Here is a 23882-nt window from a genome sequence, read left to right as displayed (position 1 = left end):
AAGAAGATCAATATTATAATCACCACATAGAAATATAACTTTTCTCCTATAATCTCGTTTAAGCAGACATAAGAGCTTGTCATAAATATTGAAAAAATCTTCAAAACAACTATCTGGGGCTCTATAAACCGACACTACCAAAATTGTTGCTTTGAATTTTTATGTGCTTCTTCAGATGGACTACTGATCTATAAGTTTCAGTCCACAATCTATTTCTTGATAAAACAAGAAAATGTATTGCAATGATATGTTTTGAGAAAATTTCTTAATAGATTTCATGTGGTGGAAATAGAACTGATTTGATTTAAAAGTGAATCATGTATCTGATTTCCAATCTACAATCATATATAAAGTTATAAAATTGTGTGTATTTTCAATTAATGGGTCCTGGTAAGGAACATTGTATAGGATAGAAAAGTAAGAAATGTATATATTCCAGAATAGAATGCTTCCCACTTTTTATAAAATTCAACACATTCAATCAGTCTTGTAGTTTTATTTTAGTAAATTACGACAATTCCCGTTCACTGTAACTCATGTAGAATAAATGCTCAAATTTAACATGTATATCTTTTACTTCCACAGAATAGAGATATTTCCCAGACCGTTGGATATTCGACAAGAGGATAATGATCTATCTGAACTGTTAGGCAAAATCAAGATATCAGTCTTCCTGCAAATATTTGCTACCTTGTTACATGAGAGGAAAGTGATTCTGCTCAGTGAATCGATAAGGTAAGCTATTTATCATGTATTTTACTTCTGATAATTCACAAATAATATTCAAATGTTCAATGAAGCTGCCATTTTCATCGTATTTGACTAACAAAATTGAAATGGGCCAATGAAATTCATTTTTAATATTTTTGCTGATGAAAGTTACAAAATGGTTATTAATTAGTCTAACTCATCTATATATAAAAATGAATGTCTGTTCGTGTGTTAGTTTGTTTGTTCCCTATAGACTCAAAAACTACTTGACAGAACGGCATTGAACTTTGGGGATGGTTTCTGACCAGAAATTTCAATAGGGGGCTAATAATAACTATTCATTAATCCATTTTACAGACCTATATATTTTCGAAATTTCCGGCCGAGCGGCTACCTATAATTTAGCATCTAAAGTTACCAGCTGTATAATAAACACGTCACCCTGTTATGAATTGTGTACTGGTATTTAAACGGTAGTTTGGAGTTGAAATTAGTGTAGTTGATTGGTGCCAGCTGTAGATAATAGATAATAGTTCCTTAGAAGACCTATGCAAATAATTATTATCACTCCCCTATCATTGAGAAACTGGGAAATGTTGGGGAAAAAATTATTCATCTCATGAAAGAGAGTTGTTTATATCGCATTCATTAATTACTGAAGAATGACAGACTAAATGATTTTTTTTTTAATTTAGCTTAGATTATACTCATCCTGAAATGGAAGATGGAAAGAATATCCATCAGTTCGTCTTCAGACACGGTGCAGTAAACATCGTTATCTCCGTGGCTCTGCTATCGATAAATTGTGACAGTGAAGCTTTGTTTTCTGAAATGGAGTGCAATAAATGCAATGTAAATGTAGTCAAGGAGGATCTTATTGTGTGTAGTGAGTGCAAGAACAGTGTTCACTATTTATGTCAGTCGATAAGTGAAAAAAACTTTAGAAAAATGTCTACTGAAAAAAAACCAAATGGAAGTGTGTTTCTTGCAAGACGACAACGATTGAACCTGCTGTAGTGATAGAAGCGGTGAAGGGGGGTGAGGGGTCTGCTGCAGTCATTGAACCAGCGAAGGGTGGTGAGGGGTCTGCGATAGCTCAGCCGACCGGCGGTGCGTTATCTCAGCTCGACTTGGAAGCTATCTCCACTATCGTCAAGCAGATTATTCAATCACAATTATCTCCTACTTTTCTCCGTGATTTCCAAGATATGAAATCATCTATTGAATTCGTGTCGGACGAGTTCGATAAATTCAAACAGGAACTGAAAGATTGCAATGAGGAACTCAAAATAGTGAAAAGTGAGAATGAAAACTTGAAAGCAGACATTAGCTCATTAAAAAAACAAATCGCTGATTTTGAGATGTACACTCGGCGTGACAACGTTATTGTAACTGGTTTACCTGAATCTCCTAAGGAATCCGTATTTGAAATTTTTAAAAATATTTCTACTGCAATAGGTAGTCCTCTAACAGGCAAGGATCTTAGTGCCGCACACAGAGTTCCTTCGCGTACCAAGGACGGCATTAAGCCTATTATTTTAAAATTTATGCGTCGAGAAGATAAGGTGACATGGCTGTCTGAATTCAAGAAGAAGGCACTTGAAGACAAAAGTGAGCCTGGCATATCGACAAAGACTGTATCTCTCTTTCTTCCGGTTGGTAGGATATCGGCGTACCAACACTTGTCCCCGGCGGTGTCCATGCTGCTCAAAGACACGAAGAAGTTGGCTGAAGAGAAAAACTACCGCTACGTATGGTCTAGAGATGGAAAAATTTTTGTCAGGAAGACTGAAACCAGTCCGGCTTTGCTGATTAGATCGAAGGATGATTATAACAAGCTGTAAATTAGTTTCTATTTGGTTATTGTTTTTTTTCTCTCTTATTTATTATGGAGAACTGCCAAGTAAGAGACTTATTGGAGGAACTTTATGACAATAATAATTGTAAAACTTCGAAGCTACAAGATTCTAATCATGTTAATTTTTTCTTTTCGGACAATTTTGTTTTAAAAATTTTTCATTTGAACATTAGAAGTGTCAGACGGAATTTTGATGAATTATGTGTGCTTCTTACTAGTTTAAATGTAAATTTTGATATTATAATACTCACTGAAACCTGGTTGTCTCATGATGACGGGTTTGATCTACCCAATTACAATAAATACATAAAACCAACAAAATATAATAAATGCGATGGAATTATTGTATATATTAAGCATGGTATTAAGTTTGAAATATTGAATGTCGATATTCAACAAACAAATGTTATTAATTGTATTATTGATTTTCAACAAAACCAGTTTTACTTCTGCCCTTTATCGATCACCGTCAGATACGAATGTTTTTGAATTCATAGATAACCTTGAAATGTTTTTAGAGGAGACTAAATGCTTCTCAAATCGAGTCCTGATTGGTGATACAAATATTGATATCTTGGAAAATCGTTTAGGTCTAGCTGGGCATAGGTATATGGATGTATTGAATGAATATGGGTTTATAAGTTATCTTTATGGAGGTACTAGAATCGGTGACGTATCTGAAACATGTATTGACCATTTTTTTCTAAAAAGTCGGTATTTTAGGCTTAATCCAGCTATTTTTAATTGTTCGATTACTGACCATGAAGCAAAAATGGGTACTATTAGTGAGACTAAGAATCAAATATGTGAAAATAAAAATACTGCTGTTGATGATCTACAAATCATACAAGAAAAAATTGATTTAAATAATTTTAAGATTAGAATTGAAAACGAATCGTGGGGGGAAACTATGTCAGAAAACAGTGCTAAAAAAGCCTTTACAATTTTCTTTGATACCATCATAAAACATTTTACATTATCAAAAAAAGTTTGTCAAAGGGTTAGCAGTAGACAAACCCGACTTAAACCTTGGATCACATCAAGTTTAGTTAGATCTATAAGGACAAGGAACAAAATGACTATAAAAGCTAGAAGACAGCCGTTCAATGATGCACTTGCCAACAAATTAAAAAATTATAATACTATTTTAAAGAGGATTTTGCGCGTGGTAAATGAGACTTATTTCAAAAACAAATTTATTAACTGCAAACATAATATCAAGAAGACCTGGGAAACAATAAATGAAGCAACGGATTCTACTAAACAAAAGAAAAATATATCTTCTGATATACAAGGCATTGATAAACGAGTAATAAAGTCAGACAAAAAGAAAGAGATAGCAGATGAATTCAATAAATATTTCACTACAATCGGTAAAGAGATTACAAATAGGAATCTAAAGAACTTAAATCAAGACAAAACATACAGGTATAGAGTAATTCCAGGAAATTGTAATTCATTCTTTTTTACACCAGTCTCAGAAGAAGAAGTTATTAATACTATTTTTAGTCTGAAAAGAAGGGTAACTCCTGGCCCTGATGGAGTATATGCAAATTGCCTCATTGAAAATTCATATAATATTTCTAAACCTCTTGAGCATATAATTAATCTATGTTTTCAACAGGGCTACTTCCCTGACGAAATGAAACGGGCTATAGTCATTCCATTACATAAAGGAAAGGAGAAATCCAGTTTGAATAATTATCGTCCCATTTCCCTCTTATCTAGTATTAGTAAAATTATAGAAAAATGTGTAAAGTCGAGACTAATATCCTACTTAAATAAATATGAAATCTTAAATAGTTCGCAATTGGGTTCTCAAAGTGCAATATTTAGAGTGAGTAGAGAAGTTATAAATCATTTAGATAGAGGAAAAAAGTGCTTGGGAATCTTTCTGGACTTCCAAAAGGCTTTCGACACAGTGGACCATGAACTCTTGCTAAATAAAATGGAAATTATCGGTTTTAGAGGCATAGTTTTGAAATTTTTCAGGTCATACTTAAACTTAAGGTCACAAGCCGTAAAAATTGATGATACAATTAGCAACGATAGGAGAGTTGAAGCTGGGATTCCACAAGGAACAGTGCTTGGCCCAATTCTATTCCTAATTTATATTAATGATTTATTAAATATTGATCTAGACTGTGGCTCTCTCTACTCATTTGCGGATGACACTGTAGCTCTGTTTCATGGAAATTCATGGATGGAAACATTTAAGAAAGCAAATAGTGGTATAGCAAAGATAAAAAATTGGTGTGACCACAATAAATTATGTATAAATAAAGATAAAACTGTGGTTCTACCCTTTTACCTCACAATGGCTGGTAAGCCCTCTGAGGAGTACCAACTTAAAATTATTATTCATAAACCGGACTGTCATCAGTCTTATTGCCAGTGTGTTCCTCTCTTTGTTCATGATTCTGTAAAATACCTAGGCATCATGATAGATTCTCGACTAAGGTGGGAGCCACATATTTCTTATGTTTGTAATAGATTAAGGAAAACATTTTATAAGTTTGTTCAATTGAGAAATATTCTTCCATTGTACCAGTTGAGGATGGTATTCCTTGCCCTAATCTCTTCTGTAATTGAATACGGCATTGTTGGATGGGGAGGTTGTGGATCTTCCATCTTACAACCCCTTATTTTGCAATATAAGAAAATTGTAAAAATATGTCTGAATAGACCAGTTAGATATCCCACTAACCTAATCTATAAAGAATTCAAAGTTCTAAGCCCTGAGGATTTATATAAATTGAACTTATTAAAATATGTATTTGAACGACCATTAGATTTTCCAGTGACTCCTGAACATGGATATACAACTCGTGGTCAAGCCAGAGAGAAACTGTATGAGCCGAGATGTGTAACTGCATCTGCGGCTGGTCATGCAGCCTTTCAGGGTCCTCGTTTATTTAATGTTTTACCTTTCGATATTTCTAGAGAGTCCTCCTTATCGATTCTCTGTAGAAGGTTAAGACTGTATTTATCGGCTTCATAAATTGTTTCATTTCGTTTTGTTTCATTGAAATATGTTTAACTTTATTCTGTAAACTAGGCTATATAAACTAAGCATTGTAATCAATTTGTTTATTTTTGTGGAAGATGTGTATTTTTGTTTAGATTGCTTAATGGCATAAGATAATACTATTTATGTAAGTAGCTCTATATAGTACTTGAAGCAGCTGAATCGTTTTTCTTATATATTTTCTGTAATTCATAAGACGAACCACTCCTCGACGCAGGCCTAGCCTAATGAGGAGTGCACTTGATATTTTTTATGTTTTATGCTTTGTAAAATTGTACAATGAAGTGAATAAAAGTTATTATTATTATTATATGGAATTCTGTGCAATTCATTGTACATCGCATATTTCCTGGACCATCTATTGACAATCAACAACTATGAAAACATTAAATTCATCTTTGAAACACTGATTCAACGTATCTATTTTTTTATTCAACACTTTACACTGATAGATATTACTGCCAATTGATTGAGAAGAATATGTTTTCGTAATAATAAAATGATGTATGACTAAGCACATAGGAAGTACGTATTGAGATGTGAATGAAAATATTGATTGTCAGATAATTTTCATGATTCAACAAATAAAGTCAAGTGTGACATGAGATACATTGACTTTTTGGCGGTACGAAGTTCGCCGGGCAAGCTAGCATTTCATAATTTTTGATAGATTTCTTTACCTGTTAGACTATTGTATTGTATCATATTTTTCAATTCGCAGATTATTTTCCAATTTCTTGCTCCTTCACAGTCTTGATTCCCCTTTACTGTTTCGAAATTTCAACTCCATTATTATATTCTTCTTCTTCTCAGCCTTTTCCCACTCATGTGGGGTCGGCGTTTCGGGTCAGTCGCTTCCAGAAGTCTCAGTCATGGGATTAGTTTGGTTTTAGTCCCTTCCCTACAAGATCGTGGGCGTTACAATTTTCCCATTTATTGCTAGATCTTCCCCTCTTCCTAGTGCCTTCGACATCTTAGTCGACGGTTTTTTCCCCACATAATTTTCCTCCCTTCTCTCCACTTGTACCGTACCTTTATACTGCAGTCGTTTTTCTTGTATTGTCTTTGATATTTCTGTAACCTTCATTCTGTTCTATTTATTTAATTTCGGATTCTATCCTCTCTAGTTACGCCGCAACTCCACCTCAGCATCTTCATTCCAGTGACCTCTAGTCTGTGTTCATGGGCTTTTTCAATTGCCCTGGTCTCCAAGTACTCAATTATATATTTTATACAAATTATAAAAATAGAAATTTCAAGTATATTATCAGCTATTAATTATGTTTTCCTATATAAATCATTTGAAATTTCACTCCATTGGAGCAATGCATTTGAATTAACTTTGAAAACTTAGAGTTTCTTATGAAAATCACACCTTTCATGAAATCATTACGAAAATTACACCTTCCATGAAATCACGAGTTGATGCGCATGCATTTATACTCTAATGAAATGTAAAAATCTAATCTTGAGATAGCTATTCTTTTCCAGATGAACCTGAATAATTTTCAATTGAAGTTTCAAACAAGACTTTTCAATTCTTTTGATGTGATTGTTTTTTGGGTATTAGTAAAACATATAATTCTGTTGTTTTTTGGGTATTAGTAAAACATATAATTCTGTAAGGACAACAGTTTTCATCATCTATTAATTTGTTGTTCTCCATTGAATATATACATACAATTTTGATGGTTTCTCTCAACCAAAACTATGTTATGCCATATTTCTATATTTTTCAGATGAACCAATCATTACCCTTTGGTTTTCTCATTGAAAACTCATTAGTTTTTCTCACTCGACTTATTAGATTTTTTCTCAGTTTCTTTTGTTTGTTATATGTTTTCAGCAAGCTATCGGTGTGTATAGAAGGCCTCCAATCGGCACTGTTTCCATTCCATTGGCAGCACACACTTGTACCTATCCTGCCTTCTGTTTTGATGGACGTCTGCCATGCGCCAACTCCCTACCTGATAGGTATTATCAAACCAAAGCTGATGGACTTACCGCTCAACAACATTGATCTGGTGAGTGCTGAATCATTTTCATATTACTTGAATTCAGTAACAAAAACATTTTTATTATAGTGAGGTCCACGTTATAATGGCAGTGGATAAACATAGAAGAACAGCGTTGCCTATTCTCTGCCTTAATTATATTTCTACATTGTCAAAAACAGATTTAGCATAGTTGCGGAGCTAGAGAAGGATAGTACTAACTGCTTTGTCGAATGATAGACAAGGATAGCAACATCAAAGTTGATCAAACTGTCATTATAACGTGGACCTCACTATAGATAATATATCCCTGTGTCCTCCTTGTTTCTGTATTACAGATTATGATATCTATTTATTTATTTAATCATTCAGAATTACACAAATTACAGAAAAGTAGCACCGGCTTATAAGCCCAAAACTGTTTCAATTCTAATTTATACAACAGTCCAAATGTAGCTAGGTTACACTACAATTTAGTGTTTTATACTTACAATTCAAAACACAAAAATAATTTTTAAATTAAAAAAATACTTCCAAATTGAATTAAATTAATTAAAAATAGTTGGAAAATTCCATACTTTGTCAACTTTATCAACTTTGTCGTAGTAACAACATTTGACAAGTAAATATTTGAAGTATGCTGACATAAAGTTTAGGCTGTCAAAGTAGTCTGACATTTGTTTCTAAGTAATTGCTTGGAGTAGGCTCCTCATCAGGAGTGAAATGCATTTCTTGTTGTTCAAAAAATAAGTTGACTTTCACACTTTTAGGGCCGGTTTCCGAGCTCAGGATTTAGCTAAGTCCTAGACTTTAAACAGCTGGAGTCAGAAAATTGGTTTTCCAAAACGGGGCGTCGTCGCAGTCGTTGTCATAGTCACGTTTGAATTAAATTTCGAAAAACTAGAAAATTTAACACAAAATAAAATAAAGAGAAAATAGTGTAAAGTTTCAGCTATTTTGAATTATTTAGGAATGTCTAATTTAATCAAGGAAAAACGTTTCCAATTATAGAAATGAGAAAATAAAAACTACTACTACTACTGTTATAAAAGCTGCGACTACACCCCGTTCTGGAAAGCCAATTTTCTGACTCCAGCTGTTTAAAGTCTAGGTCTTAGCTAAATCCCGAGCTCGGAAACCGGCCCTTAAAGTGTAGGGTACTCATCTCATCATTTTTCTCCTCTTTATTCCTATTCTAGATTAGATAGCGCTAACAGAGTTAGCAGAAGCAGTATTGACTGCTGACAACAATAACTGCTTCCAAAAGCATTATTGACTGTGAACTGTCTCTCGATAGCTCTCAATCACGTTTTAAATTTCTTGACGTAATTTAGTTTTCATTTCCCTTTGAAATACCGACTTGCATTCTTTATTGCAACTGTAGAATGATTCTAAGTGTATTTCAAGTGGTATTTAAGTGATGTTGAAGTGGCTATTAGCGGTATTATGCAATATTATCAAGAGGTTTTCAAATTATATTCGAGTAAAATATGATATTACAGTGTTTCTAAAATTAGTTCTTATCTTGTTCAGGTTGTGCTTTTCAATGAGGATAGACTTTTTTGTCGTTATAGTAGAATACTGGTAGGGCTATACAGAATTATCTGTCACAACTTATCTATTCAAGATACCTTTGAATGATACAACAATAGCTTGATTTAAGAGAAACTGTATGTCAAGCATACCCTGATTCAACAATCATTCATTTGTTTGGTCCTCTGTTTTCATCTACTGTTTCAAAAATCCTCATCTGTAGTATTGTATTTGATGACGGTTATGCTTTCATGTATCTGTCCATAAATATGTAACCTATAGGTTGTAGTATCTTACGTATTACTATTATTATCATCTTTATTTTTATTATTATTATTATTATTATTATTCAATTATTTCATCACTTACAAAGTGAGCATTTTTTATTGTAACCGAAGTTGGCCATTGGCAAGACTTTGGTACATCTCTATTCTGTCAAATTTAAAAAGGATCTAATCATTGATACCGTGCTGAGTACAACCGCCTTTTGAATTCCATGTTTTGCACTCCCTGAGACACCAAGGCGACAGGTTCGCTGAAACCTTCTGCCTGATCACTCTAACAGTAGAGATAATTATAGGGACAGTTGTAACTTTTTCCTGCTTCCAGACATCCCTGATTTCAGCAGCCAGGGGGAGATACTTGGATATTTTCTCATTGTAATATTGTTCCAAGTTGTGGCAACATGGTATGCCAATGTAACCGGTGGAGGTATTTTTAACCCTACACCACACCTGACATCATTTCTGCAACCGGTGACATATTTGTCTCTATTGAGTTAATCTTCCAAAATATGAAATATATAAGAATACATGTGGTTCGATAGTCTTTCTTGCAGACTATACCACCGCTGGCCACCAATGTAAACGGAGGGGGGTTGTTTCTACTCTTCTATAATATTTGCTAAAGTTTACTGCTATCAAGTCATCTACCGGTATTTGAATCCTTGATTGGTTGGGAGCTTTTAGTGGATTCGTTCATTCAAAAGCACAGATTATCATCACTGTCGCCTATTCTAGCAACTATAGTAACTACGAGCCAGGAACTTCAATGAAAAATACTTTTAAAATTCAACCTCAGGTTTATTGAACTCATTAACGAATCAAACGAATCAATAGAAATCATGTCAAATTTTCCAACAGAGTTACTCAGTAACTGATTCAAAAAAAGAAGGTATATTCAATTTCAATCTACACATTTTGGGAACCTGCTAACTTGCTGCATTTAAATTTTGGGCCTCGGTCATTCTATGAAATTAAATTATGAGCTTAATTAGAAAGACAACAAAAGTTCGGCACTCACCATTTTAACAATATTCAAACTTGGACTCTTCAGAAACACTCACATACGCTTTAATAAAACTCACTATACTTGAACTCACACGCACAAATAATTTCCTGATTCTACTCCTACTAACTCTATAAAATTTTGTTTCCTATTCAACTAGATAAAAATTACTGATAACTGAAAACATAACAATTTGTCCCTTTGAATGGGAAATGTAGATAAAAATTACTGATAACTGAAAACATAACAATTTGTCCCTTTGAATGGGAAATGGGCCCATTCAGAGGACCGAGGCTCGCACACCGTTACATGTTTTCCCAGTTACGTCTCAATTCGAACTGAGGCCTTTTCATTGAAAATTATTCCCCCTCCACGAGCGTTGAGCATAACTTCTAGTGGAAAAGCCAAAGCTGCAAAAAGGTCAATGCTTGTACAATTTTCAAATACAGTGGCTTTTTCGACATGAAATTGAAACTGTACTTGAAAAATGCACGAAAATTGCTTTAATTTTGACAACTAAGCAACAAGTTAGTTAGCAAATTCAAAAAAGGCAGAGTCAATTCTCACACTAAAAACGCTGGGTTCAACATACAGTTAGAATCAAAGTACATTTCAGTTCAAAAACCTGAAAAACAATATAAGATACACAAAAACAACTACAATAATACCCACTCAATATTCACACTATTACACCAACATCAATCAAAATAGTCTCCCTGGCTATCTTGTCCATGAGGATAATGTCTGGCCGGTTGTGCACAACTGTCCTGTCAGTCAGCACAGAGCGATCCCAATACATCTTGTGTGTATCATTCTCAAGTACAGAAAGTGGCTTGTATAGATAGTATGACAGTTTTTGATCCACTAGACCAAACTTCAGGGCAAGATCCTGGTGTAGGATACCAGCAACAGAGTTGTGGCGCCTCAAGTAGTCTGAAGCTGCCATCAACTGACAAGCTGACATGATGTGTTGCAATGTTTCGGGAGCCATACCACATCTTCTACATAAGTCAACATCTATAGGCAGCTTCAATATATGCTTCTTTTATTTCCTAGTAGCTATTACTTGATCTTGAATGGCTATCATGAAGCCTTCTGTCTCTACAAACAGATCTCCGTGTCTGAGCCACGCATTTGAGGCATCTTCATCAATCCCAGGCTGTCCCAAAATGTAAGCATGCCTCCCATACAGCTGTTTTGCCCGCCATTGCTGAAGGACTATTATTTTTATTATTATTAGTATTATTATTATTATTATTATCATTATTATTATTATAAGTCACATGGACGGGAAGGGGTATTTTGCAGGCAACGCCTCGACTAGGATTTCATTCGAGCACTGCAAAAGACATGCACGTCCAAGTAACGTGCACTATTTTTTGTCATAATAATCTAAAGAAGAATAATTATTGAGAAATAGAAAACATTAACTGCTTGTGCTGAAGTTACTACATGTATTCTATAAACATAACCTAGTTTACAAATTCTGAATCAGGAATTTTGCGGAAGTTGACAAAACTTCCACCTAGAGCGCTGAAGGTTGTTTTTTTTAGCAGTTTTGCTGTTCCTATTTTGGAACTAGGAAACATACTCGACTGTAAAGAAAACATATTGTTTCATTACAGTAGAGTATGCTGTAATTAGAATCGTATTTTTATTTGTTCTGCAAACAGCTGTTTACCGGCTTGATTTCATTCAAGGTCTATCAATACAGGTCATGACACTCGTGTTCCTTATGGACGGCCATTATGTGGGGTCGTTATGGCGGTACATTTGAAATATTCCAATCTGCTCATAACAAAATCATGCATTATGCTTTTTAAAAACAATATTCTGGTTCAGATAATATGTAAATTCATGTTTTTGATTTTTTAATAATGAAATTTCATCAATAGATGGTTCAATAATTCATTCTTTTATTATTAAAAAATGTCTTATTCTTGTAACTTGTTATGGTTCATAAGGCATTGGTACAAAAGGCTAACCTCAAAAACAGTTGAAAGTTCCCAATGAATTAAATCTAAAAATCAACAATTCTGTTCCTACTTGGAATCTAAATATTATTATTCTGTCGGAAGAATTTATTTTACAATAATTCAAAACCAAGCAATATTCCTTGAACAAGATCACAAAATAACACATTTATGTTGTTCAATCTAATAGAATCTATAAGGATTTATATTGAGGTCCACGTTATGATGACAGTGGATAAAGATAGAAGAATAGCGATGCCGATTCTCTGCATTAATTGATCATATTTCTACACTATCAAAAACATAATTGGCACCGTTGTGGACATAGAAAAGGATAGTACCACCAGCTTCGTCGAATGATATACAAGGATAGCAAAACCAAAGTTGATCAAATACTGTCATTATAACGTGGACCTCACTATAGTGTCGAACATTTTGTTAATAACTTTGCTGTAAACACAGCTTTAGTCGTCTCGGTTAGCCTGGTCGGCTACTAATTATTGATTCATCTATTCATTTATTCAACCATTTTTATTTATCTCTTCTCTCTTATAATTGAATAAATCGGATTGCTTTCAGGATCTGGTAGTAGACGTGGATGACGGCACGATAGTACACAGCGTGGGCGACGAGGCGATTATTTTGCCGTCGCGGTTGTCGCGCGCGCTTCGGTCGGCGCTGAATCTGTCGCTTGCCGCCAGCAAGGAGACGTGCAACCTGCTCGCCTCGGAGGCTCTCATTCGGCTCTTCGTCGAACTGCTGGGCCACTATCGCGAGTACATCACTGTGTCGCCGTTGCATAAGAAACGCGAGTTCCAGGTAATCCATATCAACTGAAGATTTATTTATTTAGTGTATGGCTCATAAACATAACACACATAATTTTTCCCCAAAAATAGATGTATTGTACATGAAAAAATACATTTATATAAATTAAATACATAAATTATAACGATTTGATATTGTCATCACCGTGTCCCCCTTGTATAAGAAACGTGATTTTCAGGTAATTCATATCAGCAGTAAATCAAGAATTTATTTATTTAGCGTATTGCAACACACATTAACCACCCCCCCCCCTATATCGTACATAAAAAATATATTAAATAGAGGATTAAATGATAACGATTTGATATTGTTAAAACCATCGTTTTATTGAAACAGTTTGAGATAATAGTTTCGTTTGATACACCATTATCAATGGTTCAACCTGCTATAGATTTTACTAGAGATTGATATTGGTGTAACAACTGAAACCAGTATTTCAAAGTGTTCAAAAAAGAATGACCCGATTTTAAATAGATATATTTATTAGGAAGAAGGGCTTAACACTAACAAACTGCGTACTAAAATACTCACAAAATATTGGAGTTCAGTATACAGTGTTGTACCACCGCACTGGCACAACGATGTTCACAGTTTCCTCAATGAGAACGTGCCTCAACGTTAGATAGGGCGTACAGGACCGCGAGACCAAGCTTTACACTCTTGGCCTCCTAGGTCCCCTCACATAACACCATGCGATTTTCTCCTGTGTGGATATGTTAAACAACATGTTTACGTTCCTCCCTTACCTCGTGACATTGATGAACTGAAAACCCGAATATCAGCGGCTGTAGCCTCAGTGACAGAAGGCACCTTACGCTCAGTTTGGGATGAATTAAGCTACAAACTAGATGTCGTCCGTGCAGCCAATGGAAAATGGAAACTTTTCGGAATCTCCAATATTTTGTGAGTATTTTAATATGCAATTTGTTAGTGTTGAGCCCTTCTTCCTAATAAATATAGCTATTTAAAATGGGGTCATTCTTTTATGTACACACTGTATTGTTCCAACAAACCAGTGAATTATCAAGTAGTTTTTATTCAATACTATTGTCTGTGCAAACCTTAGTTTTCAGCATTTGTCTTATGGAGTTCAGCGCTGCAAAATTTCACAGGATCGAGTGAGCAGTAAGAGCGTAATCAATAGGGTTGATTTCATAACAGATTCAAAGAACAAGCTCCACTGTTATTTTTCAACTTTTGTGATCACCCCATCTTAAATTAACTGCTGCAAGTTTAACAGACTAACTGCGGTAAATAAACTCTGCTCCACTAATAAATTTCATGTCTACAACTTTGCGTTTGAATCGATAACGTTAGTTAGATGATGAAGAAAAACTATGGCCATAGTTTCAACAAAAATAGTTAGCGTACTCATGTTATCTGCTATATTCCATTAATAATAAGAATACTTTTATTCAATTAAAGCAATAACAATGCAATAGGAAACGTCAATAAAAATATAACAAGTCGATAAACGTAATTAATACTATTACAAAATACAAAAAACCGAACATTACAAAAAATGAAATTGGCACTATGAAAATTGATAGAAACAGACCTAATTCATAATATTCTTAATTCATTTCTTCAAATTACTACTTAAATAACGATAAGTTGAATTATCGAAAACAGGATTTTCGAATAAATCTACTCAATGAATGAAAACACAAATTTTCACAAAAATTTTCTCAACTTTTTATTTATTTATTTATTTATTTATTTATTTATTAGATAGAGCGAACAATACAATAGTGGGAAAAGAAAAAACAGGCTATTGCCCAAAACTTCTTCAATTTCCTGATTTTGTCACAAATCGTCCAAATATTACATAGGTTATGTTCACTTCAATTTCAATACCAAATCTTCAATCTGAAACTATGAATCAGAATAAAACAAAGAATTTCAAATTTAGATAGATTGATAATAAAACTTCCTTTAAAACAAAAACCAAACTTCAAATATTCACAAAATATAGAATAAAATCACTTAAATTTTGAGCTCGAAAATATCACTTTCACCATAGCTACAACAGAATTTAATTTTACCAAGTTAAATCATAGAGAAAGCTTACAGGTTGCTCTCATTCTATGGTCAAACATAGTGAATAGCGTATCTCTGTTCCCTTGACGAATAGAGACAGATTTCTGCAATGTGGACTGATTTTATTCTTATATTTTCATTGAAATAATTGTTTTGACCGTCTGTTTTCGACAGAGAGATTTGTTCGTGAAGAGTATCTCTTCTCGCAGTATCCAACTATTTCTGGAGTGGTTCACTGAGACAGCCATGTTCAACGCATTCATCCAGTCGAGGCTGGAGAGAACGCCGGAATCCAGAGGTGATTATCTCGATCATTCTTATCATTCAATAGGAATGACCCAATTTTAAACATTTATATTTAATAAAAAAAAGTGCACACTAATCAATTTCACATCAAATTACTCACAGAAGTATCAAGTTTATGATGATGTATATAAGTGTTCTATGTTTCTACCTTTTGAGGCTCGGACGACATCTAGACGGTAGCCAAATGCATCCCAGACTGTTCGCAAGATGTCTTCTCGGACTGTAGCTACTGTATCAAGTTTTTCATCGGTTTTTAGCTCCTCAATATCAAGTGCTAAGGAAAGAACATAAACATGATCTTCAACGATGTTCCTCTCTTGGCACTTGATATTGAGGAGCTAAAAACCGATGAAAAACTTGATGCAGTAGCTACAGTCCGAAAAGTCATCTTGCGAACAGTCTGGGATGAATTTGGCTACCGTCTAGATGTCGTCCGAGCCTCAAAAGGTAGAAACATAGAACAATTATAATACATCATCATAAACTTGATACTTCTGTGAGTAATTTGATGTAAAATTGGTTTGTGTGCACCATTTTTTCAAATAATATAACTGTTTAAAATTAGGTCAATCTTATTGAAACACCCTATTTATCATGAATTGAACTTAATCCTTCTGTTATTTTGTTTGAATTTGCTACAATCCTTTTTCCTCTAGACCCTGATTTTAATGACCAAGTCAATTCCTGGTCAATTGTTAACAGACATATTAATATTAACTCATAATTTCACGAGAATGAAGTAACATTGATGTGTTCAGTAATTTCTAAACACTGATTGAAAATTTCCCACTTGGTATAACACGATGTTATAAAATAATACTGCTCTTGGCATATTTTCATAGATAATAATCCTATTCCTGGTGATGATAGTAAACTCCTAGACCAAAATTTGAATTCCTCTATTATTTCTCTTGATTATTCGCCTTGGGTGTGATTAGTTGCTCCTCACAAGTCCAGTCTAACAATCTCCACATAGGATTTATAATGTATAATGTATTTTATATCAAATGTATTTTGTATTATATATGTATTTTGTATATAATGTATTTTACTTTTTATTTTTCACTTCTAGTCCAGTCAAATGGTCGTTTTTCAGGAAACAGCCCCGAAAGAATTTTTCTCGACGGTTCTATATATGTATTTTGGGGCCCTGAATTCGAATCTGAAATTAGCTGACACGCGAGAGGGCGGCTTCACCCCCAAAAACCCCCAAACCCCCTAAAATTTCGGACTCTTTTTAATTTTTCCATTTCTTCCATAGAGAAAAATAATTCTCTACAACATTAAAGATAATAAGATTTCCAATTAATTGAGTGGTCGCGTAGGATTCTACCATTTTTGGTTCCGGAGCTACGAATTTTCAAAAAATGGGTATTTTATAAGGGGTTTTCAAAATCATGCAAACATTCCACTTCTACCCTATACAACTTGGATATTTTTCTAGTATAGATAAAAAACCACACATCACGTGAAAGAACAATCAATTCTGAACAGGATTCCTTGGGAATTTTTCGAATTTATTAGTGGGGGGAGGGGGAATACACCCAAAAAAAAAAGAAAATCATGTCCTACAGCAAAAATACAAATTTTTCATTACTATACCTTTTCAAGGCCTTCCTTACAAAAAAAAAATACATATTTCGGCTGAAATCATCTCATGAGGGTTATTTTCTATGAGAATCGCCCGTTAGAAACATTTAATTTCAGTATTTCCTAGTGGGGGGTACGTCATAAGGAGACGTCAAGGATCAAAACTTTAAACACTTATAACTTTTGACAGAATGATCAAATATCCTCGTCCTCATTCTTCTCAGCCCGTCAAGGCGGTTCAAAATCATGTATCATAACTGAAATTTGATGAAAAAATAAAAAAATCTACCTTTATTGTATTTCAGCCCATATTTAATTACACAGAAAAATGGCCAATTTCTATATCCAAAACTGTGTATCTCGGTAACCCGAAATGATAAAAAATGGTACTTGGTCTTGATTTAAAGAACAGAATCTCCTCTTTCATGTGGGTTAAATGAATTTTGTAAAAATATAATCGTGAAGCAAGATACGTTTGTTCCAAAAAATCAAGAAATTTGCGATATTTTCCTCATTTTCACAGTCTCAACAGTTTTTCGATCATAAACAGTCATGCAAAATGGATTTAAAGCAACGTAGCTTATAGAGCATGTAATTTTCTTTCATTTGAGACCAATCGCAAGTTTCTATAATGTATTCTACTCGTTTTAGATAAACTTGAATAACAGTAAAATCGCAGAAAAAAATAACCATTTTTTCAATTGGCTGTAACTTTTGAACGGTATTGAAATCAGAAAAACGATTTATGGGAGCGAAAAGAGGAGATAATTCTCTACAACCGTGACTACTTTTTTGATTTTTATCTGAAGTGTTTCACAAGATACGCAACTTTGAATCTGCGAGAAATTTGTGATATGTTAATCATTTTCTCAGTCTCGCATATTTTTTTGTTAGGAAGGCCTTGAAAAGGTATTATAATTAAAAATTTGTATTTTTGCAGTAGGACATGATTTTCTATTTTTGGGTGTATTTCCCCTCCCCCGAAAAAGTCCGAAATTTTAAGGGTTTTGGGGCTGAAGCCGCCCTCTGGCGTGTCAGCAAATTCCAGGTTCGAATTCAGTGCCCCAAAATACATGAAGAACCGTCGAGAAAATTATTTCCTGAAAAAACGTCCATTTGACTGGATTATTCCCAGTTAGGCTTTGTTCTCAAATATACGCTCAGGTGAAATTAGAGCACGAAATGTTGTATTTTCTTTTTATTTTGTATTTTTATAATTATGGAACAATCAATCTATTAGTCTCTTCATTCAAGACATACAATTTATATTGTACATGTATGCGTCATCAACATTAAACAATTCTACTTCATATGTAATAGTGTTTAACATGAAAAATAATTTTTCAGGCCTTTTTGAACAGCGTTGTTCTGAGTATGCTGAAGAGAACGATCATGGACGCCTAGTGAAAAACTACAAAGCGCTTAATAAAACCGTCAAAAATCTTGGTGAGTCTCCAGTTTTCCAATTTTCATAATATAAAAATAATTTATTCTGTATGAATGTATATTACATCAGTTTATTTCACCAGACAAAATAGTCAAGTACTGTAATAAGGAAAGGAAACTATACCTAAATTTATAGAGAAAATATAGCATTATTCTATTTTTTATTTATGCTATTTTTGCTGTAAACTTAACGTAAACTAAAACTATACTTGAAACTCCTATTCTGGATTTTCATCATTAATATTGTAGACTCATATAAATTGTAATTTTTTTATACTTCAATAATATTGGAAATTCTTGTTCAAGTGTTATTTCAATCTAGTTCATTTTCCTGACATGAAAATGCTGAATTAGTCCGGGCTCAAATGTCATTCCGTGGTAATTTTTGGGTAACAGCCGTGGAAGATGTCTCAATTTCTTCGTTAGGTCTAGCATAATAAAGGATCGTGATGATGATAAGTCGAAATAACAGGCAAACACCTCGGAAACAAGATGGCCGCCACAATTTTCAGGGTTTTGCCGTATCGCTTTTATTTCAATAACCGTTCAAGATATTCAACCGTTTTTTTAGACGAAAATATTTTAAAAATCTTCCTCTACAATGTATGATAGTAAAACTTTCCTCTAGAACGCATATTATTTTAGTTATAACCTTCAAAAGCCCAAAAAAACTTGTATTCCATTTTTTTCAAATTTAATACCATCATAACTTTTTTTGTGCAAGAGATATAGAGTAAGAATTTCAAATTTATGAAATTCAGAGCGTTTTTCAACTTTGGAACGATATATCTTAATCCGCTGTACGTAAAAAATGAGTTCTCCAGCGCCCTCCAAAGAAAACCCTGCATGATTTCTGGTGCGTTTTTCTTAAAAAAAACGGTCGAATATCTTGAACGTTTATTAAAATGCAAGCGATATAGCAAAACTCAGAAAATTTTGAAAACGGCCATCTTGTTTCCGTAGTGTTTGCCTGTTATTTCGACTTATCATCATCATCATCACGATCCTTATTATGAAAAATGGGAAAGAAAGAAAACCCTAACGAAGAAATTGAGACATCTTCTACGGCTGTTACCCAAAAATGACCACGGAGTGCCTTATTCATAACATTTGCGCCCGGACTAAATTATTGTCTCTGATTGAAACTCATTTCTATTTTCCCATTCTATTACAGGTGATCGTTTCAAAGACTGGGCGACGCTATCCTAAACTTCCCTTATAAAATACCTAGTTTATTAATTTAGATAAATGAAGAAAGTAACTTAGCGACTAAGTACTAAGATACTGTACTAGTTCTAAATTATTGTTTTTTTAACAGTATTTGACCACATTCCAGCTGAAAAGCTAAGGTATATTAATAAAAATAGCAGTAAAGTGCTTCTGAAATATTTAAATTATCATTTATAAAATTAATTCCAAATTCAATTTGGGTCCAGCCATCAGGAAACGATTCTCAGCATAGTGAATTGCACATTCAGCTATATATTTGTTTAGGGTTTAACTTCAAAGTTCAAACCAAGTTTAACTTTTCAAGTCAATTATAACAAAGTAATATTGTGCTATCTAGTCCGTACTAATACTTTATATTAATAGTGTTTATATACTTGGTTAACAATGATTATCATAAATCAACAATTGATCAGTTCAGTGTGTTTTGGAACTATATATGATTATATTTTGTTACTATATATAACCAAGAACCTTACACTTAGTATGTTTTGTAGTATTTAGAATCTAAAGTACAGTAACAGTACTAATCATCAAGATCTTTTTCCAATTAAGAATTGTTTGGTTTTGAATGTCTTTAAGGATAATAATGTATAGGTATGCTTAAGTTTATACAGTTCCATATTGAAAAGTGACATCTAGATTGAGTTATTAATGATTAAGGTAACAATGAAATATTATTGTAGCTCAGATTCATAACAAACCCAACCGGGAGAGTGTTTCATCATTTTGATTTCTGATTCTCATAGGGATTTGTCTCTCGTATTCAAAATTACATTGATTTTCGTTTATTTTTAATCCAAAAACTCAAGTTTTTTAAAAATTGAGTTAAAAATATGAATTAAAATTGAATGTTTAAAAAATTGAATTATATCTTTTGAAAATATGGGTGTTTACAATCTGAATATTTTATTCAGATCCTCATTTTGCGGTAACTTAACCCATCTATTTTTCAATCTTGTCGTTTCAATCATGTAAAAGTTCATAATAATTATTTATTTTATTGAAGAGAACTCAATAATTGAGATTATTGATGTTCAATTAAGAATTCTAAGAATTCAGTTATTGATCAGTAATCGCAGATTGATTTGAATTGACTCTGCAAAGTAACTCTATGGTTAACTAAAAATGAATTGACTGGAACTGTGAGGTTTCGCCTTTAGATGAGTAAAAATAGTGATGAGACCAAAGACCTTAAAGAGATATAGACCCACAATGCCTATGCCTTCCCAATGATAGCTCTTACTTGAAATTGAAGGCCACCATTGGGGTATTTTAGCACGAGATATTATACATTATTTATTTGTAATACTAGATCACAAAGGCATTGGTGGCATTGGTATGTAATAATCTTATAGGTTGCCCCCTCAATGGCGGATTTCAATTCCAAGTACGACACTAGCGCTGCATGTGAGTCTATGCATCTTTAAGGTCTTTGGATGAGACACATTTTAGGGTTAGGTTTGACCCTAGTTTTGTCCCCAGTTCAGCTAGTAACAAAGATTCCTGTGTAATTATATTACACAGAAAAAATATTTTCTTTATTCAAGAATCATTTGATGAAAAATTACCAACCAGACCTGGAAAATTAAAATAATACTGAAATTACAATAACTCATTTAAGTAGTATTTCGATCATTTTTGTTGAAAAACTATTATATTTTTAATATTCAAAGTCGCACAACGTAGAATTGGCAACGTTTTGTAAATCTATAGAGCAAGATGAACGTGTAATAATGTTGGTCAGTTGATTTTCGATCAACTGTTTGAGAGATCGTCGATTATACCTTAATCGGCGATAAACTATTTGTGATTAAGGTTTGTGAAGTGCAACAAATTTTCATTGTTGCCCGTAAATGGTTTATTATAGCTTTATCCCAATGTATTGATTTTCTCATTGAGTACAGTAGATTAGAAAATAGATCTGTAGCACTAGAAAAACGTAATCTTCAATCGAATAATCTATTTTTGTACATTATTATTCCAATAATCTATCATCTATGATATATTATCACTATTATTATTATAATTTGTATTCTATTACAACCTATTATTTGTTATTATGAGTAGATTCAAATGAAGTTCAACAATGAAACATCATATGTTTGTTTTTGAGATAGTTATTCAAGTTTCATTGCCATTCCAAATTAGTTGTAAGTAGAAAATATTCGTCCAAAACATGAAAGATTGAAACCTTGAGATAAATGAAATATCTCGAACGTTCTTTTTTCATTCATTTTCTACTATCGATTTTTTCTAAGATTGTCTTCGATTCTCTTCATTTACTAGATATTAAAATTCAATTGCGAGTTTAGAAATTTGCTAAATATTCGTCCTATAAGCAATACATACAACAGTGCCTCTATATAAATAGTGCCTCCATTTATACAGTTGTAGGATACTTTTTCGAAACGTTTAATTGTTCTGAATAAATATGAAGATTAAATTCTGTATGCTCACATAAAATGTTATATTTTCTTATACTCAAATTCAAAAATTAATTAGTAGAGTTTCCTTCGTTTGCTACTTAGTAATTACAATTTCAGAAGTTATAACAGTGATATAGGCTCTATAAGTTATTATTTTCAATAAGGGAAAATGTTAAATTAATAATGTGAAACATAGATTAATAAAGTGTTTTATTGAACACAAAAACTATTCAAAACTCAAGTTATCTATTGTTTATCAATCTACTAGTGCCTTAAAATTAACACTATTCTCGCATTCCATGAATTCATGTGCATTTAATCTTTCTGTGTTTCTATAAACATTTCTGTAAAATTTATTCTCGAACTTCCATGAAAATAAGTGGAAAATTCAGTCGCAGAATATCTTGAGTATGCTATTCTGTGATTTAGTTCTACAAAGTCCAGCTTATGTCATTCTAGATATTGTTCAAGCAATAAAGATTGTGTAGTGCAGATGAAATAGTACTTTTAAGTAACTTGGTTCAATGGAATTAACTGATGCTTACTATCTCAATCTTGTAATTTTTCCAGTTTTTTTTTTTAATTACTCAGAAACTGTCATGAAAGATTTACCCTAGATTAATTTTCTTAATTTATATTTTTAAATACTACAGCTTGACTATAATAATATAATAATTATTTGTTAATGCAGTAAAACATAAATATATAATTATTCAATTTATTATATCTGATCTTATTGCTAATTTTCAATGAATCTAAAATCCTTGTTAAAATGTTATCATGCCACAGTTCAGTTAATCGTTAATGCTGATGATATATTTATATTTTTCAAACATTCCAAGTTGCTTCATTAAATTTGTAAATTTTATCTATTTGATGTTATTTCTTTATGATTTTTTTGTCTTTCGCTTAAGGGCTAGTGCTTGTTTGTCCATTCTAAAAAAAAATATCATTAAAATTGCAATTTATTTTTTTTCTTTATTATTAATACAATTAGTAATCTAAGTTGAACCAGTAATCAACTCTTATACTATAAAATATTTGTTACTGAAGATTTACTATATTAGATTTCTTCTCCGTACAACTAGAAATTTTCCATTATTTTGTAGTTATTAATATTAAATTTTCTATTATATCACTAATCAAGTAAGCTGTTGAAATCCCATGTTAATTTACTAAGGACTTTCAATATATCTCATCTTTATTCCATTTTCTATTATATCTCTAATCATGTAATCTGTTGAAATCTCAAGTTAATCTACTAAGAACTTTCAATATATCTGATCTTCAAAGTATCATTGTTCTCTCTTCTATAACTTAGTTCTAAAAATTCGGCAAAACAAGAATAATTTGTCGAATAAAAACAAACTTGTATTCTACTGTTGTTAATCATACTTCTTATTCTGTGATTGTGTTATAACATTTTGTATTAATCTATTAAATCAATTTAAATCAACTCATCAATCTTCCAATTATTCTATATCACATTCATATTGCATCTTCCATTAGTGTATACAGAACTGTATATACGTATCTCTATACATTTTTCTTTGATAATATTTCTGTAGATCTAGAATACTCTAGGATGATTGCTTATTAGGGTTATTGCTTTCGTTGGAATAGTCCAATTAT

At 32.7% G+C, this 23882-nt stretch overlaps 1 protein-coding gene across 1 annotated transcript in view; it reads left to right on the top strand.

Annotated features, from left to right (window-relative positions):
- The window catches only part of LOC111063836 (DENN domain-containing protein 2A), a 47202-nt gene extending 26197 nt beyond the window's left edge, over positions 1–21005 (top strand). Inside the window, exons 7-12 of the mRNA XM_039431597.1 lie at positions 586–735; positions 7444–7621; positions 12964–13203; positions 15427–15550; positions 18496–18594; positions 19769–21005. Of these exons, the coding sequence (XP_039287531.1) occupies positions 586–735; positions 7444–7621; positions 12964–13203; positions 15427–15550; positions 18496–18594; positions 19769–19803 (826 nt within the window). The 3' untranslated portion in view covers positions 19804–21005. The remainder of the gene's footprint in view (positions 1–585; positions 736–7443; positions 7622–12963; positions 13204–15426; positions 15551–18495; positions 18595–19768) is intronic.
- The last annotated feature ends 2877 nt before the right edge of the window (positions 21006–23882 follow it).

This window comes from Nilaparvata lugens, chromosome 6 (assembly GCF_014356525.2).
Source record: "Nilaparvata lugens isolate BPH chromosome 6, ASM1435652v1, whole genome shotgun sequence".
NCBI classification, from domain to species: domain Eukaryota; kingdom Metazoa; phylum Arthropoda; class Insecta; order Hemiptera; family Delphacidae; genus Nilaparvata; species Nilaparvata lugens.
The sequence above is the reverse complement of the archived record's forward strand: the minus strand, read 5'-3'. Positions and strand labels throughout refer to the sequence as shown.